Here is a 27,926-nt window from a genome sequence, read left to right as displayed (position 1 = left end):
TTAACAGTCTTTTGTTTCTCTCCTAATTGTGCTAGTTCATTATGCTATTTGGAAAAATGAACTATTTATTCACTTAGAATGAAAGTTAATTGAGTTAATTCTCATTGTACATTTTAAGAGGCAAATCATGAATATATTGTACAAATTTTTGCAATATGCAACTTTTTAACATCCTGATCAACACCAATAGTAACATTTCATTCGATTTTTAAATAAAAATTAAATATGACTTTATTGGTATTTTAATTGATGTAATCTTCTAATGTCAACATTGTTTTCATTTTGAGGAATTTGGTAGTAACTGCAGTCTCAGACTTAAATTTTAATTTTAAATTTTTCAGCCGATTAACCATACTTGAACATTTTGCTTCAATTCCATCAATAGAAAACTGGTTAAATAAAATTTTGTGTATCCAATCAGTAGAAAACATGAAGCTAATTTTTGAAAAAAGGGAATGAGATAGCTGTATATGTGCTAATATGGATAAGTCTCTAAGATAAATTATTAAATGAAAAACTATATGGATAAGTCTCTAAGATAAATTATTAAATGAAAAACTAAGATTTAGAAAAGTTCGTATTCAGTATCTCTTTTTGTAAATAAAGTGGATAAATTTATTTTTAACACATATGTATATGTTGAAATATATATAAATTTTTTTTTGAGAAGTGTAAAAAACTTTGTTGACTGCATATAAGAGGATAGGGATGCTGGGCATGACAAAAGACTATATAAATCTTTTTATATTAATATTTTTCTGGGGGCAAAGAGGTAATTGAGTGAAGAAGATAATTTAGTTTTGTTTGTCTCTTTAAGTTTTTCTGTATTTAAAAATATTTAATAATTTTTTCTTTCAAATTTTGGTCAATCTAGAGTAAGATTGAGATGTACTCCAAAAGTCATTATATAGGAAAGTTGAATAACTCTTGCCTTTGTCATTGTCTAAATGAATATTTTAACTGAATCCCTTTAATGAACTCTAAGCTAATAAGCATTTTTAATGTTCTTTAGCCAAAATTTAAAAACTGTGAAGTAACTATACTATGTTAAATCTTTGTTAGCTTCTGAAAGTGACAGTCACAAAGTAGTATATTCAATTTTTTACACTGTATTATTGTCAGCAAATTTATATGTAAGATTTTAATCTTTTTCAGGGTAATGGCAGATGAGTTAACCAACTCAAGAGCAGTTTTACAGCGTCAAAACCGTGATGCACACGGGGCTATACAAGATCTCCTAAGTGAACGGGAACAGTTTCGTCAAGAAATGATAGCTACCCAGAAGTATGGCACTTGTTTACATTCTGAACTCTTCTGCTTTCTCCTGCAAATTAAGTTATTGTAGTTTTGGTTTTTTTGTTTGTTTGTTTTTGTTTTGGGTGTGTCTACATTTGATAACTTACTGAGCATATACTTTTAGTAGCATTTTAAAATAGATGCTCTGGGAGGGAAGAGGACTGAAAAAATAGAAGGCATGCTTTTCACATTCTTAATTGGGGAAATAATTAGTTATATCTGTAGTAGAAGGATTCTCTGGATTTAAAAGCAATTGCTGGTTATAGTTGTAGTCGTACGGTTTTCGGTAGAAGCCAAGGAGTGTACCTGTCTCTCCTGTGGAAAGAGATCTTTTTGAAGACTTCCTACAGTATTAGAGCTTGTTTTCATGTCCATATACTCCAGAACTATCAAAATTGATGGTCTTCCTTAAAAGCCTTTTGCATTTTTATATAGTTGATTTATTACACATAGAATCAGTAAGTGTCAAAGAGCAAATTATAGGGGAAATTAGAAGAATGAAAACACAAGAAACGTCTAACCAGTTTAATCAGGAAAAAAAGAGAAGATATACATTACCAGTATCAGGAATGAAGGGGGGGGTACAATATAGACTCTATACACATAAAAAAGATAATACAGAAATGTTATGAACAAATCCATGTCAATAAATTCAGTAATTTAGATGAAATGGACAAACTCCATGAAAGACAAACTACCAAAGGTTACTCAAGAACAAGTAGATAACCTGAATAGCCCTAACCTATTAAAGCAAATATAATTTATAGTTAAAAATTAAATATTTTCCAGTAAAGGAAATTCCAGGTCTAGATGGATTCACTGATGAATGCTAGTAAACATCTAAGGAAGACATAAAACCAAACTTACAAAAATTATTCTAGAAAACAGAAGAGAAGGAAACAATTTCCAACTCATTTCATGAGACCAGCATTGTCTTGATATCAGAACCATTAGCCAAAAACCACCAACTAATATCTCTAATGAACATAAATGCAAAAATCCTTAACAGAATTTCAGTGAATCAAGTCCAACAATACAGAAAAAGTTTTATACATTTTGACCAAGTAAAGTGAATCCCAGGAATTGTAGATTGGTTTAGCATTCAAGAATCAATTAATGTAACTCACCAAAAAAGAAAAACCGTATGAATATCCCCATAGTTGCACAAATTATGTAAGTAGTTCCTATACTAAAAGGTGAGAACAAAGAAAAGTACTGTTTGTTAAATGATTTTCAGACAACAACCTAGTAGGTTAACATATGCTTTCTGTAGTCTAACTTACTTGACTAAGACATCCGAATTTATGGAACTCTGAGAGAGAAAGGGATCAGAGAAAGATGTTATATAATTTCAGAAATATTTGTATTACCTATTTACTATTATTAATTTTTACATTTTGCTCTCTTACTAATGTCCGGTGTTCATGTGTGTTCTATGCAGATTATTGGAGGAGCTCTTAGTTTCCTTGCAATGGGGAAGAGAGCAAACTTACTCCCCTAGTGTACAACCCCACAGCACAGCAGAGCTAGCATTAACAAATCACAAGTTGGCAAAAGCAGTAAATTCTCATCTTCTGGGAAATGTTGGCATTAACAATCAAAAAAAGATTCCATCAACAGTTGAATTCTGCAGCACCCCAGCTGAGAAAATGGCTGAAACGGTAAAATATTTTCTTTTGTGATCTATGGAACTTCTAAGACTGTCCTTTTACTGAAAGGTGACATATCATGGAAAGCGTTTGGCATTAGGAATTAGGAAATGTGGGATCTAAACCACTGATGCTATTGAGTGTGTTATCTTGGAGAAAATTATTTCCTCTTCTGCGCTTTAATATTTTCTAACACTACTGTTCTATTTTTAAGGACAAAAAAAGTAATTGTTTTGAAAGAGGTCCTATGTTTTAGCTATTGAGTCACTGATAATCCTTTTCATGAGTTCATGTTGATATAAAAACCACTGCGTAGAATTTTTAATGTAGATTAAATTAGTAGATTCATAGATTAGATTACTTCTGATCTAAGAAATTACTTAATTTCCACATATAGATGGAAATGTATCAAATACTACAGTACAGATAGTATAGTCCTGGATGAATTCAGGGTCCATGCAGCTGGCTTGTCAAATACTCATCTCACATTTCTCTGACAACAACCAAGTTCACCTTCGTTACAACTCCCATGTGTCCATCTGGGTCCCTGCCTGTCGCCATAACTCTTGCACTATTAAAATCTTCAACTCAACATCTCTGTCTCTGTGATCTGTGATCTCAACTTTTTTTCTTTCCAACTCTGATTCTTCATTCTGACTCCCTGGATGTGAACACATCTTTGATCATATAATTGTTTTTATTCCCTTGGTCCCTATATTTTTTTCTGTATCTCATCAGCTCACTCTTTTAGTTTCTCTTCCCACATAGCTTTCCTAGACTCTATTCATAAGTGCCTTATTGCCTTATCTTCCTCTCCGAGTATGCTGCAAACCCCAGTCCTGTGTCAGTTCAGCTGTTTGCCTTTTTATTTCAGTACCCATCAAATACTACCTCACATTCAGCAGATGACTTTCCTTCCTAATCCACAGAAGAAAAAGGCGACAGAGGCAGAAAACTGCCTGAAGGTCTCATTTGATATCTAGAAGCCTATCTGCATGGCAGCATACATTTCTCTCAGAGGAAAAGGTGTCCTTCCTCTTCTCCTAAGCATACCTCCCCTCTAGGCCCTGGCTTCCCCCTCAACAGTTATTCCTTCTCTCTGTTGGCTCTTTCCTTTTGGCTTAAGAACATGTCCAAGCATCATTCATCTAAAAAAGAAAAATCTTCCCTCTATTATAAGATGTCTGGATATGGCTTTATCACCTTCCTTTCACATCCAAGAATCTTGGACAAGTTGTCCAGACATGTTTGTACTTAAACACCATCCATTTCCTCAATTCCTACCGTCACTTAAATCTGTAGACTTCCCGCCCCACTATTCTCAGTAAGTACTCTTAAAAAGGTCATGAACATTTACTATCATATTATACTGTATCGAGCATTCCTTCCTGGAAACTCCCTGGACCTTTGTAACATCACTCTTTCTTGGCCCTGATGCTACCTCTCTGAGCTCTTCTTCATAGACTTTTTTCCTCCTTTAGATGTTCATGTTTTATAGGAATCTGTGTTCCCCTTTTCAAAATCTCTTCGTTCCTAAACACCATACTCTTGCAACGATTCACTACTTTTGTGACCATTGTTTCTAAGTTTTTGAGGGGGAGGGGCATCCTCTTCCTGTGACCCCTCTTGAGCTTTCTTTACATAACATACTTTCTCTATTCTCTTGGTGTTATTCTGTTTACCATAGCTTTATGCTTGTGACTTTTCCATCTCAGACTTTTTTCTGAGTCTGAGAGATTTATATCCAGCCAGGTATTTCCATCTACTTGTTCCACAGATGGCTAAAAATATAACCTCTTTTCTCCTTGCTTTTGCATTTGTACAACCCCCCTCCCCTAAAAATCTCCTCCTTTTCCTGTATTCCCTATCTTGATGAATTATACCTACTCTATAGTGCTGTTTTCAGATTTCGATAAAAAACACATATAAAGCCTGCAGCAGTTTCCAATATATTGTAATTTCTCAATAAATGGTAGCTATCATTTTTACTATTTCCTTCATTCCCCTAGTCCTGTTGATTTTACAGATCTTACCAGTTTTTTTCTAATTTATCCCCTCCCAAGTTCAAACACCTGACTTCCAGCCTAGCCCACTGCAGTTGCTCCCTCACTGATATCCCTGCCCTCCTTCTTAGCTGCTCCTGCCCACCCACTACTGGCAGAGAGTTATTTCAGAAGGCCAATTCAGTCATCAAACAGTTCCCAGTCTCCCTCATTATTGAATCAGAATTCATTCATATTGTATAGAAGGCTTTTTATAATCTTTCTTCCATCTCCCCTTCTCAAGAATCATTTCCCAAGTGTCACTACCCACTGCACTTCACATTCCAGCAGGGTTTAACCACTTTTCATGATGCACATAGGCCATTGTATCTCATGCCTCTGTACATACTTTTTCTTGTCTGGACTGCCCTCCCCACACCTCTTTTGTTGCCCAACCTCTGTACCACCTTTAAGAACCTGCCTTCTCTGAATCTTGCTGGCAATCTGAAGTGTTCCTTCTCCATCCTTCCATTGTACTTTGCACTTATATCTATAACTGCTCTTTACCATATTAAATTATAATAGTTTTATTTTCCATCCCTCTCCCAAACTGTAAACTCCTAAAGGGCTGGGGACTTTGTGTTTTTATGTTTCCTCAAGGTCTGGCATAATCCCTTGCACATACTAAGTGCTCAGCTATTTACTGAATGAGTCAGTACCTAAAATTAATCATTTTTATCCAAAATTTTGTTTCTCCTTTTCTATTCTCTTTGTTGGGAAATTGTGTCACTGCCTACTTAGTTGCTGCCAGTAGCATTTGGTATAGTTGACCACTCCCTCTTTCTCGAACTACTCTTTCCGAGGTTTATATAACTTTATAGCTTACAGGCTTTTCCCTTTATCCAACCATTTTATTTCACTATACAATGTTAGGTATCCTCAGGGCTTGATTTAGATCCCCTTCTTCTCCCAGACCTTTATCCACCACATTCTCCTGTTTAACAAAACTGACAGCCCTTCTTCCTTAGTGTCTCTTAAACTTTTCAGTCCCATTGCTTCAAGGTGCCATCATTTCTTAGCTAGATTATTACAATAACCTCCCTTTTCCTGTTCTTATGTCTGCTTATGCATACTGCTTCCCCCATCCCCCACACTGTGTATAGAATGATCTCTCTGAAAGGCACCCTGCATAAAATCCTTCCCCATCACTTTCAGGCTAAAATACAGAAACCTTTCTGTTCATATTAGTGAGTCAGTCTCCTGCTCCTGAATTCCCTTAGCATTTTGTTTCTCGCTCTGTAAAGACCTATAATGTAATAACATCTTTATAGTATTTGAGAACTTATTTTCTCTTCTAAATTTATAAGCAATGTTAAGGTAAGCCCTTCATCTTTGCTTATCCTCTAACACCAAACAAACTTCCATAAAAATAGAAGGATCTCAAAAACTAAATTGAAAAAGCAGTCTAGTTGAAAAATAGAGGTGCTAAAGTAATAAAGTAAGTTGATGGCTCTTAAATGATGCCAGGACATTCTTAGAGTAGTGATGGCTCTTTGGGTTTGGTGGTAACTTAGAAGGGAAAAAAAAAATCTGCAGGACCACATGACCGCTAGGGAAACAGGCATCACCAACCATTCCAGAAAGCTGCTTTGAACAAGCCTTATATAAGAAATAGAGAAAGCACTTTTCCCAATTCATTTCAGAATTCTTTCCAATTGCAGTGCTTGCTACCTTTGTACCATAACCCAAACACATCATGTGGTGATGACTGGGAAAATAGGAACATGAGAATCAAGAGCTGTGAGCCAGGCACGTTATCCCTGCCCTTAACTGGAGAAATTTTTTCAGCTCAAGAGTTCCTGTTTTGGGTCTCAGTAAAGGAGACAGATTAGGAAAAATCAGAGCAGAAGAAGAATTAGGAGAGCATTGTGTTGTGGAACCCAGGAAACAAAAAGTGGCTGTAATCATAAAATACTGCATATAAATTAGAAAAAGAGAAATGAAAAGCCATTGATACTACAAATAAAAAGTTATCAAGGATTTTGAAATATCGTTTCCATAGAAGAATAAAAACAAAATCCTGATTCTGAGCAGTTGAATGAAAGATTGAAGAGGGGAAGTAGTAAGTCCATTTTGGTTAAGGAAAAGAAATTGACATCACTTAATGATATAATTGACATATTAAAAAACTGACATCTTGGGGGGCCGAGGCAGGCAGATCACAAGGTCAGGAGATCGAGACCATCCTAGCTAACACAGTGAAACCCCATCTCTATTAAAAATACAAAAAATTAGCCGGGCATGTTGGCGGGCGCCTGTAGTCCCAGCTACTCGGGAGGCAGAGGCAGGAGAATGGCGTGAACCCGGGAGGCAGAGCTTTCAGTGAGCCGAGATCGTGCCACTGCATTCCAGCCTGGGCCACAGAGCGAGACTCCGTCTCAAAAAAAAAAAAAAAAGACATAATGATATAACCTCATTTTCTTCTATGTTTTCCTGCTTTCCTACCAATATCTGTAAAACATTAACGTCATTATTTAAAAAAATATGTAACCTAGATAATATAGTAATCAGACATCATTGTTAAATTTACAGCTTAAGGAAGTAAGTTGTCTTTTCAATCAGATTAGTCATTCTGTTTTTTTAGTAATAGTTACATATTGATGAAGTGAAACTTTATAGGTAGGTATACATCAATGAAATCTCAGGCTTTTACCATCTATATTGCATACTTCTGACATTATATCTTATTTTCCTTAGGTTCTAAGAATTTTAGATCCAGTTACCTGTACAGAGAGTTCACCTGATAATCCATTTTTTGAGTCTTCACCAACCACCTTACTTGCTACAAAGAAAAATATTGGACGATTTCATCCCTATACTAGATATGAAAATATAACTTTCAATTGCTGCAATCACTGCCAGGGAGAACTGATTGCCCTTTAACAGTCAATATTTTGGAGGCATGCTAAGGTACTTCCTTATTACCCAAGAGTCATTATTATTTGGGAGCTGGGGTTCTTACAATGCTAGAAGTAATATCACTTCCTATTTCCATAATGTATACACCCAAAGATATTTTATGTACTAGACTCCAGATTACCCTTTCTTAATCAATATCTCAGGGTAAGGAAAGAAAGAAACTATATAGATATATTTAAAATAGAGAATACTTTCCAAGCAATACATGATACTTTTCCTAAAAGACTCTAAAAGAAAAAGATTCTGTAACTCTCTTTTAGCACCAAATTATTGTTTATCTTGCTGGATATTTTATATGAACAGTGTTAATTTAGATGCACTAAAGCAAAGGTAGGCAAACTACAACCATGAGTCAAACATGGCCACACCCATTCATTTGCTATTGTCTAAGTTGGTTTTGCACTACAACTGCAGAGTTGAATAGATGCAGCAGATCCTTTACAGAAAAAGTTTTCTGACCTCAACTCTAAAGTAATTGTAGTAGGGAGCTGGAGGACTTCCTTTCCCTTTATGGTAATTTTTTGAGCTACAAAAGGGCCTTGCAGAAATGGGTGAAGGGATTAATCTTTTAAAAATAAATGCTATATATTAGGAAAATAAAAAATATTTTAGAGCCAAGTTAACAAGTACTTCAGCAAAACATGCTAGTTTTATGCAGGGGATTCTGTATTCCAAATGGACACAATCCGACATATATAAAAGAAACAGATTCTTAACTATTGACTCTTATTTAGCAAATGCAACAGACAAGAATATCCAACTTGATATTTATAAAAGGTGGACTTTTTCCAAAAGTGTATAAGCTCAAAGAAAAAATGCAACCTGTCAATTAATATATACTATGTAATATATATTATTGTGTATTTATGATTAGCCATCATAAATGCCCATTGCTTGGCCTTTAAGAATAATCACAAAATATTTATATTAAATTATACAAATTTGTTGCAGAAGTGCCTGTCAGAGAAATCTTCAAAAGACAAACCTGGTCAAATAATAATAATTTTAATGTCAATGATTTTTTTTGTCTGACTCATCTGAGTTATATTTAGTTTTCAAGTGGCAATAAATTTATCTACCTTCTTTATTGTGACTATTCCTTTTTTCCCCCAGAATTAGTGCTTTGGTTTAGGTCTTTGTCTAGCTTAACTACTTCCAATTGATTCTTCAGCCTTTTCTTTTAGGTTTACTTACTATAAAAGTCTCAGAAGAAAGCATAAGGGGAAAGCTTCATGACATTGTATTTGGCAATGATTTCTTGAATATGACAACAGAAGCACAGGCAACAAAAGAAAAAATAGATAAATTGAATTTCATCAAAATTTCAAATTTTTGTGCATCAAAAGATGCAGTGAAAAGGCAACACAGAGAATGGGAGAAAATATTTGCAAATCATATATCTGATAACCGTCTAGTGTCCAGAATATATAAAGCACTCCTACAACTCAACCACCAAAAAACAACCCAATAAAAATTAGCAAAGGGGCTGGGCATGGTGGCTCATGCCTGTAATCCTAGCACTTTGGGAGGCTGAGGCAGTCAGATCACCTGAGGCCAGGAGTTCAAGACCAGCCGAGCCAAGATGGCGAAACCCCATCTCTACTAAGAATACAAAAAATTGGCCTGGCGCAGTGGCTCACGCCTGTAATCTGAGCACTTTGGGAGGCCGAGGTGGGTGGATCACCAGAGGTTAGGAGTTCAAGATCAGCCTGGCCAAGATGGTGAAACCCCCGTCTCTACTAAAAATACAAAAAATTAGTTGGGCATGGTGGCGGGCACCTGTACTCCCAGCTACTCGGGAGGCTGAGACAGAGAATTGCTTGAACCTGGGAGGCGGAGGTTGTAGTGAGCCGAGATCGCGCCACTGCACTCCAGCCTGGGTGACAGAGCGAAACTCTGTCTCAAAAAAAAAAAGAATACAAAAAATAAGCCGTGTGTGGTAGTGGACGCCTGTATACCCAGCTACTGGAGAGGGTGAGGCAGGCGAATTGCTTGAACCCGGGAGGTGGAGGCTGCAGTGAGCCGAGATCGCGCCATTGTGCTCCAGCCTGGGCAACAAGAGTGAAACTTCCTCTCAAACAAAAACAAAAACAAAAAAAATTAGCAAAGGACCTGAATAGACATTTCTCCAAAAAGGATATATAGATGGCCAATAAGCACATCAAAAGATGCTCAGCATAACTACTCATTAAGGAAATGCAAATTAATACCACTTCACATCCATTAGGATGGCAGTTATCAAAAAAGCAAATTATAAATGTCAAAGATGTGGAGAAATTGGAACCCTTATGCATTGTTTGTGGGAATGTAAAATGTTGAAAACAGTGTGGCAGATCCTCAAAATATTAAACATACAGTTACCATATGGCCTAGCAATTCTGATTCTAGGTAGATTCCCAAAAGAAAGCAGAAACTAGAATAGATATTTGTACAACAGTGTTCACAGCTGCATTATTCACAATAGCCAAAAGGTGGATGTAACCCAGTGTCCATCGATGGATGAATAGATAAACAAAATCTGGTATATACATGTGAAGAAATACTATTCAGCCTTAAGGAATGAAATTTGATGCTACAATGTAGATGAACCTTTAGAATATTATACTAAGTGAAATAAGTCAGACACAAAAAGTCAAATGTCAAATGATTCCATTTATATGAGTTCCTAGAAGAGACAAATTTGTAGAGACGGAAAGCAGAATAGTGGTTATCAGGGACTGGAAAGAGTGTAGAATGGGAAGTTTTTATTTAGTGGGTATAGAATTAGAGATTGGGATGACAAAAATGTTCTGGAGATAAACAGTGATGATGGTTGTACAACAATGTCAGTCTACTTAATGCTACTGCATTGTACATTTAAAAAATATTTAAAATGGTAAATTTTACACGTTACAATTAAAAAACTAAAAAAAAATTATATACACTTTTGTAACCACAAACTAGTGGCACACTTCTGCAACTGTTGGTTTAACAGTGTCAATAACAATAATAAAGATAAGAGTTAGTGAGCTAAATTTAAAAAATAAAAAAGATCTCAAATCAGCAATCTAACATAACACCTTAAGGAAATAAAAAAAGAAGAACTAAACCCAATGTGAGAAGAAGGAAGGAAATTAAGATTAGAGTGCAGACAAATAGAGAATAGAAAAACAAGAGAGATAATCAAAGTCAACAGTTAGTTCTTTAAAAAGAAAGACCAAATTGACAAATCTGTAGCCATACTGACTAAGAAAAATAAAACAGGTAAAACTTAAAATCAGAAATGAAAGTGGGGACATTATTAGTCACCTTACATAAAGAAAAACTGTACACCAATAAACTAGGTAAACTAGTTTACAGACAAATTCCTAGAAAGACATGTATTAGTCCACTCTCATGGTGCTACAAAGAAACCTGAGTAATTTATAAAGGAAAGAGGTTTTCAAAAAGGGAGAATTATTCTGAGGCTAGACCATGTGATGCTTTTACAGTGCACTTAAAAAAAAATTTTTTTTCCCACACAAGAGATTTCTAAGTGTCTAAATTACACTTTTTCTTAAAAAACCCAGAGTAGCTTCTGTTGCAATAGCTATTAATGAAGAAAACAGAATTCAGTCAACTGAGAAGAAAAAAACTTTTGCTCAAAAAGACAAGGTCCTAAGAAATAAACAAAAACATAAAGGCCTTTTAAATACAAGCATGCACACATGCACACATACATTTACATATCTTGGATGTTAGCTTTTAATTAAGCTGACTTAACCATTGAGCTCCTAAAAATTATATTTTCCTTCCCAGAGGCCTCTCAGCAGGAATGGACCCAATACCTTCCATTTTTAAGTTTACATGGTATCAAAAGGAGTAAGACAGATACTCAAAACAAGTGGAGACAAATTTTGGACAACACAAGGGGAAGTGCACTCGGGCAAAACAGATTCAAAACCTGATCTCAATCAAAATGCAAAGCAGGTGTATAACCAAGCCTTATTATTGCTTCCCGTGGCACTGCCAGACAAATGGTTTAACAAGCCTAGATGGGAAAACAATAGGCTCCCAGCATACCATTCAGTTAACTCACCCTTTGACTTCGTCCACTCCTGATCTCCATTCTAACCCAGCATTGTAAGGGTTGTGCACTTTTGAGCACAGGACAGCCTTCAAGGGGGTCCCTGGGAAAATCTCACCTGCAGCTGCTGGGATCCCCCTAAAGACTGTCTCCTTGCAAGCCACTGGCCACTGAATGCAGCACCATTCCAGTCTCTCCTGGCTGGCACGCCAAATTTTGTTCCCAGACCAAACTGAGGTTCGGGCTGCTGTTTCTCGTGGCCCAATAACGAGATGCAAATGAACTGGGGAGGAAGGGAGTTTTCATTTCTGCAACCGGTTACAGGGAGAAGGCCTGGAAATTATCACCAGACCAATTCAAAATTACAAAGTTTTCCAGAGCTTATATACCTTCTAAGCTATATGTCCATGTGTAAGTGTGCATTCATCTAAGGATGTAAGTGATTAACTTCTTTTAATCTATAACTAAGGTCTGAGTCCTGAAGGCCTTCCTCTGGAGCCTCAGTAAATTTACTTAATCTAAATGGGTCCAGGTGCTGGGGCAGTTACCCTTGTCTCCTGCTAAATCACGGAGGTTTGGGGAGTTCCTTCAGACCCCCAATAAACTTGTTTGTGGAGGCCTGGGGAGTTTCTTCAGACCCACAATAAAACTTGTTCAATCCTAAATGGGCCCTGTTAAGAATTCCTGTATTATTTTGTCATGCTTTAAGGCCCAGGAAAGACCCAAGCAAAACTCTTGATGGGCTTATGTGGCATCCCAGCCTTTGTATAAGGAGACTGACTTTCAATATTTAACTTAACCCTTCAGTCAGTAGTGAAACAGTCATTATGGAGGCCTGCATTAGTGAGACCTGGCCTGCCACAATCCTGTGTTCATGTATTGAAAGACTGTATTATTAAGATGGCAGTACTACCCAAAGCAGTCTACAGATTCACTGAGAGCCCTATCAAAATTCCAACAGCCTTTCTGAAAAATGGAAAAGCTTACCATCAAACTCATATGGAATTGTAAACGCCGTGAATAGCCAAAACAATGCGGAAAAGGCCAAAGTTGGAGGACTGACACTTCCCAATTTCAAAACTTACTATAAAGCTACAGTGATCTAAACAGTGGGCTGTTGGCACAAGTACAGATGATACTAACATACAGATCAATAGAATAGAATTGAGGCTTCAGAAATAAACCCATACATCTATGGCCAACTGACTTTCAACAAATGATGCTGCAATAACTGAATGTACACATGCAAAAAAAAAGTTGAACCTCTATGTGATATTGCGATAGAAGAAATACATATTTTGGTCTTGTACCAGTTTCCTGGCACATAGCTCCTAAAACCCTTGCAACATCCCAAGTCCCCAAGCTGTGAGTATCTTTGTATGCTAATGAAATGACTAATGTCTGGGGGATCTGGATGGGGGGAAGTTGCCAGGAGGAACCAACCAAGTAATTAGAGAGTAGACCTCCAGGGGAGGGGGAAGTCCTGAAGGTTAAGTTGATTACCAGTAGCCAATGATTTAATCAGTCATGCCTTCATAATGAAGCCCCTCCATAAAAACCCAAAAGGTTTAGACAGCTTTCTAGGTTGCTGAACATGTGCAGGTACCGAGAGCATGGAAGTTCCACGACCCTTCCTCCATACCTTGCCCCACGAATCTCTTCAATCTGGCTATTCCTGAGTTGTATCCTTTTAAAAAGAGAAACAGAAGTGTTTCTCTGAGTTCTGTGAGCGATTCTAGCAAAGTACTGTGGGAACTGTAACCAGGGGGCCTATTATTTGCAATTGATGTCTGAAGTGGGGGGCAGTTTCATGGGACTGAGCCTGGGTGTATGGTCTGCATTAACTCTGGTTAGCGTCAGAATTGAATTGTAGAATACCTACTTGGTGTCTTCAGAGAATGGGGAAATTGGTTGGTCTTGGGGAAAACAACCTAAACATCTGGTGTCAGAAGTGATGTACTGAGTATTGAGAGTATACAAGGAAAAAGTTTGTTTTTTCTTACTCTACCTCACGCCATATATAAAAATTAAGTAAAAATGAATCAAACTGGCCAGGTGCAGTGACTTACACCTGTAATCCCAGCACTTTGGGAGGCTGAGGCAGGTGGATCAGCTGAGGTCAGGAGTTTGAGACCAGCCTGACCAACATGGCGAAACCCCATCTCTACTAAAAATAAAAAAAAAATTAGCTGGGCATGGTGGCGGGTGCCTGTAATCCCAGCTACTCAGCAGGCTGAGGCAGGAGAATCACTTGAACCCGGGAGGTGGAGGTTGCAGTGAGCTGAGATGTGCCACGGCACTCCAGCCTGGGTGACTGTGAGACTGTCTAAGGAAAAAAAAAAAAAAAAAACTTTGTCTCTTTTTTTTGAGATACAGTCTCACTCTATCACCCAGGCTGGAGTGCAGTGATGCAATCTTGGCTCACTGCAACCTCCACTTCTGGGGTTCAAGCGATTCTCGTGCCTCAGCCTCCTGAGTAGCTGGGACTACAGGTGCATGGCACCATGCCCAACTAATTTTTGTATTTTTAGTAGAGACGGGGTTTCGCCATGTTGGCCAGGCCGGTCTCAAACTCCTGGCCTCAAGTGATCCTCCTGCCTCAACCTCCCAAAGTGCTAGGATTACAGGCGTGAGCCACCGCGCCCAGCCAGAAGTTTGTCTTTTAAACTTTGCCAGAATGCTTACAGTGACTGTCCATTCTCCATCACACTTGTATGCTTACCTTTGTCCTTCACCCCTTACATGCTCTTACATGTATCAGAAGTACTATTCCTCTACACACTGGATTCTTGTATACTCTTAAATATCACATATTCTACCAAGGAATGTAATCTTTATAATATAACTGTGAGAAAGGATTTTGCAACCATACAGATCAGTCTATGTGAACAAAATGTTCATGTCTATATAGTTTCCTTCTCTGCAGAACGACACTAATAGGGTTGTCATATGATTACATTATTTATATAAAGCATTTATAATACATTTTAAAATGTTTTAAGCTCTCAATAAAAGTTGGCTAATTTTGTAACATACCTACCTAAAATAGTATTACACATAATTGCTATTTTATCATTTCAAGTTTTATTTCAGATTCGGGGATACATATGTGCGTTAGTTACATGGGTATGTTGCATGTTGCTGAGGGTCCGGGTATGATTGGTCCCATCACCCAGGTAGAGAACATAGTACCCAATAGTTAGTTTTTCAACCCTTGCTCCCTTCCCTCACCCCCAGGAGTCCCCAGTGTCTACTGGGGACATCTTTATGTCCATGAATACACAATGTTTAGCTCTCACATATAGGGTGTATTTTTTAAGGTACTAACGGGTGGAATTAGGCCTACCCTATTGCTTAGCTTGCCGTGATTATTCAAATCCAAAGTTGACATAAATAGGACTTTAAGGCCTTGAACCAGGCTTGGTTAAAGAGTCACTCCTTCAGCCTTATGAAATGTTCCATTGTAATTTTTTAAAATAATAGGAAGTATGAATAGAAATCTGTACCTTTCTTGTGTTTTCTGCTAGAAACGTTAATAAAATAATTTAGAAGTAGAAGGACATAGAATTCATTCGTTGTTCAATTTGTTGCACAGACTAAGAGATGGCACAACACATTACAACACTGTGAGAAAAAAATTTATTTTGTTCTAGTGTTAAGAAAACAAATTCACTGTCAATAAAAGATAAATACCATTTCCATAATTTAGAATACAACCAAAGTACACAGACCATAAGAAATCATATCCAAAATTTTGATAGCAGCTGCCCACTGAAATATTTAATAGAAACTTTCAGTTATAATGATCAGTAAAACGAAAAGGTTTGGCTTCTGACATATATAGGTGGTGCTGTAACTGTTTAGAACGCTTAGCTTCTAGTCGGAGCTGTCTAGTTCTCTCTCTGACAGCTTGTTGCTCTGCCATTTTTTCTATCCGTTTCCTTCTTAACCATCTGTAGAAACAGGCATGATCAGATTTGGTGAGTATCAACCTGAATACACTCTTCATGCTATAAAGTTACTATTATAGACAAAACAAATGGACATTTCTTTACAATGAAATACTGTCACAACACAAATTTTTAAGTATTAACTGAAAAATGTAAAGATTACACCCAAGGCTCATACAAGAAAGGACCGTTAGATTTGGGGTCAAATGTTTGAAATTGTCTGTCTTACAATGAAACTGCCAACTTAATTGGTTTTTTAATAATAAACACTATTTTATGTGTGCTGTAGATCCTATTCTTTTTTTAGAAACAGGATTTCTTACTATTTGGTAGATTCCAAATAACTTACTCTTTGTAACTAGCTGTATTCTAAAACATTACTTAGCTAGGTTAAGAATACTATCATGCAGAAATGCTGCCTTACTCTTCTTATAGGTAAATTATAGAGCTTTTAAGTCCACAAAATAGTTCTTAAAATGAAAAGTAAGCCAAACATGAAAATGTCAAAAGCAGGAAAGGAAAAGTCCACATTCTAACAAATTCAAGTCTTAAACCTTGTTTAAATTATAGCAAAAATAACTGCATATACATATATACCTGGTATGTAAGTGTGTATGTGGTATGTTTGTGTGTGTGTGTGTGTGTATGCACATACATACACCTGGTTTTGTTGTTGTTTTTTTTTCAGAAATCTAAACAACTAAATAACTGTATTAGAAAAAAAAGAAACTTACTAAATATCATAATCTGATGATATGTGGTCCTGAATTGGCTACTAGTTTAAGCAAATAAACTGTAAGTCATTTATGGGTTAGTTGGGGAATAAATGGATATGGGCTGGATATTCGGTAATATCATTAATGAAAAGGAGATTGCAGAAATACAGTATGATCTCAGTATTTTGAAATTGTAAATACATGTACAGACAAATACTTAGACAGTATGCATACTGGTGTTAACAGTCACAATTTCTGGGTGATGAAAATGTAACTTGAAACCGCTCCATTTCTACAATGCACATTTACTGTTTCTGTTATAATAAAAGGGTATGTTAGAAAAAGAAAAAGGAGGCTGGGCATGGTGGCTCACGCCTCTAATCTCAGCACTTTGGGAGGCCAAGGTGGGCGGATCACTTGAGGTCTGGAGTTTGAGACCAGCCTGAGCAACATGGTGAGACCCCATCTCTACAAAAAAAATATAAAAATTAGCCAGGTGTGGTGGTGCACACCTGTGGTCCCAGCTACTTGGGAGGCTGAGGTGGGAAAATCACTTGAACCTGGGAGGGTGAGGTTGCAGTGAGCTGAGATCGTGCCACTGCACTCCAGCCTGGGTGACAGGAAAAGAAAAAGGAAGGAAGAGAAAAACGAAGGAAAGAGCAAAAGAGACGAAAGAATGAAATGAACTTCAAACAATTGGACTCAATATTCACATTTGGTCCCCCAACTCTCCCCACACTTGCTAGCAAAAATATGAAGCCACATCTGTATTGTCAGAATTAGGCAATGCAGTGTCTTACCCAAATAACTAAAAAATACCAGGTTTGCCTTAAATTACCAAAATATGTACCCAAATCTCCTTTGGTCTATACGGATTTTCCTCCTTAGTCCACCTGCCTTCCTTTTACTGGTAAATGCAACTTTTATTGGTTGCATTTATTTGTAAATTCAGTTTTTCTGAGGGCTATGTAGGAGAAGCTGTAACCAATCTTCGACCCATTTCTCAAAGAAATAAGTAAACAATAAATGATAAGGTATCAAAGGCTATCACACTGGTGCCATAAGAAATAATTTAAGTATTGAAAAGTATCTTGAAGAAAAATTGGTATGCATATATATATATAACTCCATATATATAATATATATAATAGAGTTAAAGAATTATACATTTTTAAAAGCATGAATTTAAAATTGAATAGGTACGTGCTGTAAGAGAAAACATTTTGAGGGTTTTTTTTTTCCAATCTTAATTGATCATATAACTTTTAAAATGAACATGAGGAAGAAGGAGGGGGGAAATGCCCTGCCTTTAACTTACTGTTTAAAGGCCCTTTCCCGGCCTTCTGTTCCTTTAAGGAAGAATAAACATTCCTCTTGCTTTCTTAGTTCTTCTGTCTGTCTTTCTTTCATCTGCTCTTCGTGCTTTTTTTTAAGCCATAATCGAAAAGCTTGTTGTGGATCTCTGTTTTCCTGCTGATTAGAAAAACAAGCTTTACTTAGTTTAGATAAACAAGAACTACGTTTTGAAGCCCTGCTTATGGGATCCTACAAGAATATATTTCCTACTCTTCAATTTTTCATAATAATGCCAGCCTCATTACCTGCATTCCTAGTATCCAAACCAAATACATCACGCTTAAGTTTTAAGAATATCTTTCAGCAGTTACTTAATGGCTAAGCCCATTTTTCAAAACTGTAGTTCCTATTGTAAAGGGTGGCCATAAGGATTTTCAGTCATAAGAATTTTCTTATAAAGATAGCAGCCATGATAATTTTAACATAAGAAAAAGCTACTAGGAGTGGCTTATTTCGTGGTCCCTCAAAGTTCATGATGGATAGTATCTTCAGGGAATTTTCAAAAGTTCAAAGAGCTCTTATTTGGAGGAATAAAGGAGAGAAAGAGGACAGATTTGGTACTCTTTACCCTTGGGAAAAGTGTCACCTCATGTGGATTCCTGGCTAGAATGCAAAAGGAAAAGATACATTCATTTAATACTTCCCCCAAATATAAGCTTTGTGATCGAGCTTATATCTTGGATTTCCCTCATCTGTTTCCTATATCTTGCATTTTTTCCCTTGTTTGTAACCCACATTGCCAAATATGCTCTAGTCTAATTTAGAAGATTATTCAGGATCTTTGATGCACAACTGAACTTTGTGGAGAAGACCCCTGGATCTAAAGAATCATTGCCAAACACCTGGAAGTCTGGGAATTGCTAGAGATGACATAAAAATGTTCAATCGGGAGTTACAGATCAAAAGAGTCCAGATACAAAGTAATAGATAGGAGGAATAAGTTCTGGTGTTCTATTACACAGTAGAGTGACTACAGTTAACAATACCGTATATTTCAAAATAATGAGGAGAGGATTTTTGAATGTTCTCATCATAAAGAAATGACAAGTGTTTGAGGTAATATGCTAATTACACAATGTGTACATGTATCAAAACATCACACTGTACTCCATAAATATGTGAAATTATGTGTCAATTAAATACAATTTTAAAGTTAAAATATTTTTAAAGAGTCAAGGATTCAGGGAGTAACAGGATACATGGGTATCCCCATTCTTTTGTTCTTTCAACAGATATTCATAGTATTTACTACATAGCAGGCACTAAAGTACTGGGTTGCATTAATAAAATTAAGGTTCCCTCTCTCACACATTCTGTACTGTACAATACAGTAGCCACAAGTCATAAGTGGCTATTTAAATAAAATTTAAAATTCAGTTTCTCAGTCATACTAGCTACATTTCAAGTGCTTAACAGACACACATGGCTAGCAGCTACTCTAATGGACAGTGCAAATACAGAAAATTTCCGTCATCCCAGAAAGTTCTATTGGACAGTGTTCTGCACAGACAGGATAAAAATAAGTGATTGACTGATTGATTGACTGATCTGTCTGATTCAAAAGAAAATATGGGAAGGAGGGTAATAAACGCAGCAGTGAGGAGAAAGGATGGTATTTAAATAGAAAGGGAGGAAGTTATGGGATATCTGGAGAAAAACAGTGGTAACAATAAGAGCAAAGGAGCTAAGAAGGGATTGTGTTTGGCATGATCAATAAATAGCAAAGAAGTCAAAGTGAAGCTGTAGCAAAGTAGCTGAAGAGTGGAAGATGAAGTCAGGGAAGTAGCAGGGATCAGGTAATGTATAACCTTGCTGGCCGTGGTAGGACCTTTGGATTTCATTTTGAGATGAGAAGCCATTGGGGGTTTCTGAGCATAAGTGACACAGTTTATTCACCATTTTAGAAATATCATTCTGGCTGCTATGTGGAAAACTGAATGAGGGAGAGGCAAGGTAGAAGGGGGCTGGGTTATTAGGCTTTTGTAACAGCCCAGCCAACAGAAGAAAATAGTGGTTTAGATTAGGGTAGTGGGACTCTGTATATGCACTGAAGATAGAACCAACATAATTTGCTCAAAAATTGAATGGATAGTTTTATGTCATGCTTTAAATGATTATTTTTTAAATTATTCCAGGTTTATTAGTATAATAAAAATTCAAGAAAATATATTTTTAAAACTTAAGGTAAATTACAGCAGAACTATCATCAGAATGATAGACTGCATTGGTATGCAAATATGTCACTGCATAAGATCATAGCAAATAACTCTCAATAGTGGAGGGAACCAAAATAAAAAATTAGAGGAAAATAAAAAATTATAAAGATAAAATATGAATTATACACATAATTAGTAATCGGTTAAATTATCTGATTATAAAAAAGGATAAATGACTGAATTGGAGACTTTTGCATCTATCCATGATATCATAATTGGTATCAGATTTACCCTTCTGCCCTAATTAGCCATAAAGCTAGACAAAATGTATGCAGCAGCTTGATAACTGAGAGTAAGAAAAAACATGATATAACCCCCATATTCACCCTGGCTCTGTACTTGGTGACACTTTCCAGACAACGGTATAGGAAGGAGGAGTCATAGCATCAAGCAGTCACTAGTCTCACTGGGCTCATGAAACAGATAGGAGTCTGGGGCTGCTGAGACAGCTGAATTTCCAGGGCAGGGTACTAGAAATGAAGCAGTCATGTGGAGGAATGCTCCAAGAGTCTGTGTGGGGGTTTCCCTTGGGTCTTGGCAAGGCCTGGGCTGCACATGTGTAGAGTGAGGCTCTGTAAGGTCTAACAGAGAGTAGCTGCTGTTAATGAAGAAGATAATAAAGGTTGCATAGTTTTGGAGACATTGGAGTTCCAATCCAACTATAGTGGGAATACTTCATTGCTTACCTTGGTCAACCACTTACAACCCTAAAAAGGCCATGCTTTGGAAGTAAGGGTCATGTCCTAGAGTAAGGACCATGCTCTAGGACTAAGGACAAAAGCAAAATAAACCCATCCTAACAAAGCATAAAACAAAGTTTGACAGGATCAAGAGTATTCCTTACTAATCTAACTGCCTACAAGAAAAAAATTCAATACCCTTTAAAGGAAAACAGTGTATTCTATATTTCCTTACAACTTTTATATTGAAAAGATCCACAGTCTATTAACCAATTTAAAAAAAATCACTGGATATCTAAAGAAACAAGAAAATGTGACCCATAATCCAGAGAAAGAGGCCTTCAACAGATCGATCCTAAGATGACATAGATATTGGCATTTAGATACAAACAGGTCTAATATTTAAGAAATGAAAAGATGAATATAAAAAAGGTCTAATATGTAAGAAATGAAAAGGTGAATATAATGAATAAACAGAGAATCTCAGTAAAGAAATGGAAATTTAAAAAAATAAACTGATAGGAGGATCCAAGATGGCCAAATAGGAACAGCTCCAGTCTATAGCTCCCAGCGTGAGTGATGCAGAAGACAGGTGATTTCTGCATTTCCAACTGAGGTACCAGGTTCATCTCACTGGGGCTTGTCAGACAGTGGGTGCAGCCCACAGAGCACAGTGAGGCATCGCCTCACCCAGGAAGCACAAGGGGTCGGGGAATTCCCTTTCCTAGCCAAGGGAAGCTATGACAGATGGTACCTGGAAAACTGGGACACTCCCACCCGAATACTACACTTTTCCAACGGTCTTAGCAAACGGCACACCAGAAGATTATATCCCGCACCTGGCTCAGAGGGTCCCACTCCCACAGAGCCTCACTCACTGCTAACACAGCAGTCTGAGATCAAACTGCAATGCCACAGCAAGGCTAGGGGAGGGATGTCTGCCATTGCTGAGGCTTAAGTAGGTAAACAAAGCAGCTGAGAAGCTCCAACTGGGTGGAGCTGACCACAGCTCAAGGAGGCCTGCCTGCCTCTGTAGACTCTACCTCTGGGGGCAAGACACAGCTGAACAAAAGGCAGCAGAAACTTCTGCAGACTTAAACGTCCCAGTCTGACAGCTTTGAAGAGAGTAGTGGTTTTCCCAGCACGGAGTTTGAGATCTAAGAAAGGACAGACTGCCTCCTCAAGTGGGTCCCTGACGCCCAAGTAGGCTAACTGGGAGACACCTCCCAGTAGGGGCCAACTGACACCTCATACAGCCAGGTGCCCCTCTGAGACGAAGCTTCCAGAGGAAGGATCAGGCAGCAACATTTGCTGTTCTGCAATATTTGCTGTTCTGCAGCCTCTGCTGGTGAGACCCAAGCAAACCAGGGTCTGGAGTGGACCTCCAGCAAACTCCAATAGACCCACAGGTGAGGGTCCTGACTGTTAGAAGGAAAACTAACAAACAGAAAGGACATCCACACCAAAACCCCATCTGTACATCACCATCATCAAAGACCAAAGGTAGATAAGACCACAAAGATGGGGAGAAACCAGAGCAGAAAAGCTGAAAATTCTAAAAATCAGAGTGCCTCTTCTCCAAAGGAACGCAGCTCTTCCCCAGCAATGGAACAAAGCTGGATGGAGAATGACTTTGATGAGTTGAGAGAAGAAGGCTTCAGACAATCGGTAATAACAAACTTCTCCGAGCTAAAGAAGGATGTTTGAACCCATCACAAAGAAGCTAAAAACCTTGAAAAAAAGATTAGACGAATGGCTAACTAGAATAAACAGTGTAGAGGAGACCTTAAATGACCCGATGGAGCTGAAAACCATGGCACAAGAACTACGCAATGCATGCACAACCTTCAGTAGCCAATTTGATCAAGTGGAAGAAAGGGTGTCTGTGATTGAAGATCAAATGAATGAAATGAAGTGAGAAGAGAAGTTTAGAGAAAAAAGGGTAAAAAGAAATGAACAAAGCCTCCAAGAAATATGGGACTATGTGAAAAGACCAAATCTACGTCTGATTGGTGTACCTGAAAGTGACAGGGAGAATGGAACCAAGTTAGAAAACACTCTTCTGGATATGATCCAGGAGAACTTCCCCAAGCTAGCAAGGCAGGCCAACATTCAAATTCAGGAAATACAGCAAATACCACAAAGATACTCCTCAAGAAGAGCAACTCCAAGACACATAATTGTCAGATTTACTAAAGTTGAAATGAAGGAAAAAATGTTAAGGGCAGCCAGAGAGAAAGGTTGGGTTACCCACAAAGGGAAGCCCATCAGACTAACAGCGGATCTCTCGGCAGAAACTCTACAAGCCAGAAGAGAGTGGGGGCCAATATTCAACATTCTTAAAGAAAAGAATTTTCTACCCAGAATTTCATATCCAGCCAAACTAAGCTTCATAAGTGAAGGAGAAATAAAATACCTTAGAGACAAGCAAATGCTGAGAGATTTTGTCACCACCAGGCCTGCCCTAAAAGAGCTCCTGAAGGAAGCACTAAACATGGAAAGGAACAACCAGTACCAGCCACCGCAAAAACATGCCAAAATGTAAAGACCATCAAGGCTAGGAAGAAACTGCATCAACTAACGAGCAAAATAACCAGCTAACATCATAATGACAGGACCAAATACACACATAACAATATTAACTTTAAATGTAAATGGGCTAAATCCTCCAATTAAAAGACACAGACTGGCACATTGGATAAAGAGTCAAGACCCATCAGTGTGCTGTATTCAGGATACCCATGTGCAGAGACACACATAGGCTCAAAATAAAGGGAAGGAGGAAGATCTACCAAGCAAATGGAAAACAAAACAAAACAAAAAGCAGGGGTTGCAATCCTAGTCTCTGAAAAAACAGACTTTAAACCAACAAAGATCAAAAGATACAAAAAAGGCCATTATATAATGATGGGGGATCAATCCAATGAGAAGAGCGAACTATCCTAAATATATATGCACCCAATACAGGAGCACCCAGATTCATAAAGCAAACCCTTAGAGACCTACAAAGAGACTTAGACTCCCACACATTAATAATGGGAGACTTTAACATCCCACTGTTAACATTAGACAGATCAACGAGACAGAAAATTAACAAGGATATCAAGGAATTGAACTCAGCTCTGCACCAAGCGGACCTAATAGACATCTACAGAACTCCACCCCAAATCAACAGAATATACATTCTTCTCAGCACCACATCACACTTATTCCAAAATTGACCACATAGGTGAAAGTAAAGCACTCCTCAGCAAATATAAAAACACAGAAATTATAACAAACTGTCTCTCAGACCACAGTGCAATCAAACTAGAACGCAGGCTTAAGAAACTCACTCAAAACCGCTCAACTACATGGAAACTGAACAACCTGCTCCTGAATGACTACTGGGTAGATAACAAAATGAAGGCAGAAATAAAGATGTTCTTTGAAACCAATGAGAACAAAGACACAACATACCAGAATCTCTGGGACACATTTAAAGCAGTGTGTAGAGTGAAATTTATAGCACTAAATGCCCACAAGAGAAAGCAGGAAAGATCTAAAATTGATACCCTAACATCACAATTAAAAGAACTGGAGAAGCAAGAGCAAACACATTCAAAAGCTAGCAGAAGGCAAGAAATAACTAAGATCAGAGCAGAACTGAAGGAGATGGAGACAAAAGAAACCCTTCAAAAAAATCAATGAATCCAGGAGCTGGTTTTTTGAAAAGATCAACAAAATCGATAGACTGCTACCAAGACTAATAAAGAAGAAAAGAGAGAAGAATCAAATAGATGCAATAAAAATTGATAAAGGGGATATCACCACCGATCCCACAGAAATACAAACTACCATCAGAGAATACTATAAACACCTCTATGCAAATAAACTAGAAAATCTAGAAGAAATGGATAAACTCCTGGACACATACACCCTCCCAAGACTAAACCAGGAAGAAGTTGAATCCCTGAATAGATGAATAACAGGCTCTGAAATTGAGGCAATAATTAATAGCCTACCAACCAAAAAAAGTCCAGGACCAGACAGATTCACAGCCAAATTCTACCAGAGGTACAAAGAGGAGCAGGTAGCATTCCTTCTGAAACTATTCCAATCATCAGAAAAAGAGGGAATCCTCCCTAACTCGTTATGAGGCCAGCATCATCCTGATACCAAAGCCTGGCAGAGACACAACAAAAAAAGAGAATTTTTGACCAATACCCCTGATGAACATCGATGCAAAAATCCTCAATAAAATACTGGCAAACCAAATCCAGCAGCACATCAAAAAGCTTATCCACCATGATCAAGTGGGCTTCATCCCTGGGATGCAAGCCTGGTTCAACGTATGCAAGTCAATAAACGTAATCCATCATCTAAACAGAACCAAAGACAAAAACCACATGATTATCTCAATAGATGCAGAAAAGGCCTTCGAAAAAATTCAACAGCCCTTTATCCTAAAAACTCTCAATGAACTAAGTATTGATGGGACGTATCTCAAAATAATGAGAGCTATTTATGAGAAATCCACAGCCAATATCATAGTGAATGGGCAAAACTGGAAGCATTCCCTTTGAAAACTGGCACAAGACAGGAATGCCCTCTCTCGCCACTCCTATTCAACATAGTGTTGGAAGTTCTGGACAGGGGAATCAGGCAGGAGAAAGAAATAAAGTGTATTCAATTAGGAAAAGAGGAAGTCAAATTGTCCCTGTTTGCAGATGACATGATTGTATATTTAGAAACCCCATCGTCTCAGCCCAAAATCTCCTTAAGCTGATAAGCAACTTCAGCAAAATCTCAGGACACAAAATCAATGTACAAAAATCACAAGCATTCTTATACACCAATAACAGACAAACAGAGAGCCAAATCATGAGTGAATTCTCATTCATAATTGCTTCAAAGAGAATAAAATACCTAGGAATCCAACTTACAAGGGATGTGAAGGACCTCTTCAAGGAGAACTACAAACCACTGCTCAATGAAATAAAAGAGGACATAAACAAATGGAAGAACATTCCATGTTCATAGATAGTAAGAATCAATATCGTGAAAATGGCCATGCTGCCCAAGGTAATTTATAGATTCAATGCCATCCCCATCAAGCTATCAATGACTTTCTTCACAGAATTGGAAAAAACTACTTTAAAGTTCATATGGAACCAAAAAAGAGCCCACATTGCCAAGACAATCCTAAGCAAAAAGAACAAAGCTGGAGGCATCACGCTACCTGACTGCAAACTACACTGCAAGGATACAGTAAGCAAAACAGCATGGTACTGGTACCAAAACAGAGATATAGACCAGTGGAACAGAACAGAACCCTCAGAAATGATATCACATATCTACAACCATCTGATCTTTGACAAACCTCACAAAAACAAGAAACGGCAGAAGGATTCCCTATTTAATAAATGGTGCTGGGAAAACTGGCTAGCCATATGTAGAAAGCTGAAACTGGATTCCTTCCTTACACCTTATACAAAAATTAATTCAAGATGGATTAAAGACTTAAATGTTAGACCTAAAACCATAAAAACCCTAGAAGAAAAGCTAGGAAATACCATTCAGGCCACAGGCATGGGCAAAGACTTCATGACTAAAACAAAAGCAATGGCAACAAAAGCCAAAATTGACAAATGGGATCTAATTAAACTAAAGAGCTTCTGCATAGCAAAAGAAACTACCATCAGAGTGAACAGGCAACCTACAGAATGGGGGAAAATTTTTACAATCTACCCATCTGACAAAGGGCTAATATCCAGAATTTACAAAGAGCTTAAACAAATTTACAAGAAAAAAACAACCCCATCAAAAAGTGAGTGAAGGATATGAACAGACACTTCTCAAAAGAAGACATTTATGCAGCCAACATACACACGAAAAAATGCTCATCATCACTGGCCATCAGAGAAATGCAAATCAAAACCACAACAAGATACCATCTCACACCAGTTAGAATGGCAATCATTAAAAAGTCAGGACACAACAGGTGCTGGAGAGGATGTGGAGAAATAGGAACTCTTTTACAGTGTTGGTGGGAGTGTAAAGTACTTCAACCACTGTGAAAGACAGTGTGGCAATTCCTCAAGTATCTAGAACTAGAAATACCATTTGACCCAGCCATCCCATTACTGGGTATATACCCAAAGGATTATAAATCATGCTGCTATAAAGACACATGCACACATATGTTTATGGCAGCACTATTCACAATAGCAAAGACTCGGAACCAACCCAAACGTCCAACAATGATAGACTGGATTAAGTAAATGTTGCACATATACACCATGGAATACTATGCAGCCATAAAAAAGGATGAGTTCATATCCTTTTTAGGGACATGGATGAAGCTGGAGACCATCATTCTGAGCAAACTATCGCAAGGACAGAAAACCAAACACCGCATGTTCTCACTCACAGGTGGGCATTGAACAATGAGAACACTTAGACACAGGGTGGGGAACATCACACACCAGGGCCTGTTGTGGGGTGGAGAGAGAGCATTAAGCGATATACCTAATGTAAAGGATGAGTTAACGGGTGCAGCACACCAACATGGCACATGTATACATATGTAACAAACCTGCACGTTGTGGCACATGTACCCTAGAACTTAAAGCATAATTAAAAAAAAAGAAAAAATACCCACCACAAAAAAATAAAAAAAAATAATCCAACAAACAAACACAACCTAAATTCCCTGAATGGGCTTAACAGTGGAATGAACATTGCAGAAGTACTGATGCCTCAAGATGGATCAATAGAAATGATGTAAACTGAACAAATGAAAAAAATTTTCAGTAAACAGACGTTTAGTAACATGAGATAATAGCAAGTCTTCTAACATACGTAAAATTGGATTTCCAGAAGGAGAAGAGAAAAATGATGAGGCAGAAAAAAAAAAAAAAACCTTTGAAGAAACAGTGGCTGAGAATTTCCCAAATCTGGTACAAAACATGAACATAAAGATTCAAGAAGCTCAGCAAAACCCAGGTTAGGTAAATTCAAAGAAAATCACACATGTAATACACTTCTAAAAACCAAAGCCAGGAAAATTTTAAAG

The 27,926-nt window shown here is 37.6% G+C and overlaps 2 protein-coding genes across 12 annotated transcripts in view; one reads left to right on the top strand and one right to left on the bottom strand.

The window, feature by feature from the left end:
- Window positions 1-16,743, top strand: part of BLZF1 (basic leucine zipper nuclear factor 1) — a 28,212-nt gene extending 11,469 nt beyond the window's left edge. Inside the window, exons 5-8 of one of the 2 annotated variants that reach the window (XM_009437822.4) lie at window positions 1,156-1,284; window positions 2,738-2,957; window positions 7,685-7,897; window positions 16,590-16,743. In XM_009437822.4, coding sequence (XP_009436097.1) covers window positions 1,156-1,284; window positions 2,738-2,957; window positions 7,685-7,870 — 535 coding nt within the window. In that variant the 3' untranslated portion in view covers window positions 7,871-7,897; window positions 16,590-16,743. Of the gene's footprint in view, window positions 1-1,155; window positions 1,285-2,737; window positions 2,958-7,684; window positions 8,140-16,589 lie in introns of those variants that run through there. The other variant, NM_001246460.1, reaches the window with a different exon arrangement.
- CCDC181 (coiled-coil domain containing 181) overlaps window positions 15,568-27,926 on the bottom strand; it is a 32,740-nt gene continuing 20,381 nt past the window's right edge. For 5 of the 10 annotated variants that reach the window (XM_009437656.5, XM_009437634.5, XM_009437628.5 and 2 more), the window contains exons 5-6: window positions 17,936-18,090; window positions 15,568-15,904 (exon numbers count right to left, since the gene is read on the bottom strand). In XM_009437656.5, the coding sequence (XP_009435931.4) occupies window positions 15,745-15,904; window positions 17,936-18,090 (315 nt within the window). In that variant the 3' untranslated portion in view covers window positions 15,568-15,744. 10 annotated transcript variants of the gene reach the window in all.

This window comes from Pan troglodytes, chromosome 1 (genome assembly GCF_028858775.2).
Source record: "Pan troglodytes isolate AG18354 chromosome 1, NHGRI_mPanTro3-v2.0_pri, whole genome shotgun sequence".
Taxonomy (NCBI): Eukaryota; Metazoa; Chordata; class Mammalia; order Primates; family Hominidae; genus Pan; species Pan troglodytes.
The sequence above is the reverse complement of the archived record's forward strand: the minus strand, read 5'-3'. Positions and strand labels throughout refer to the sequence as shown.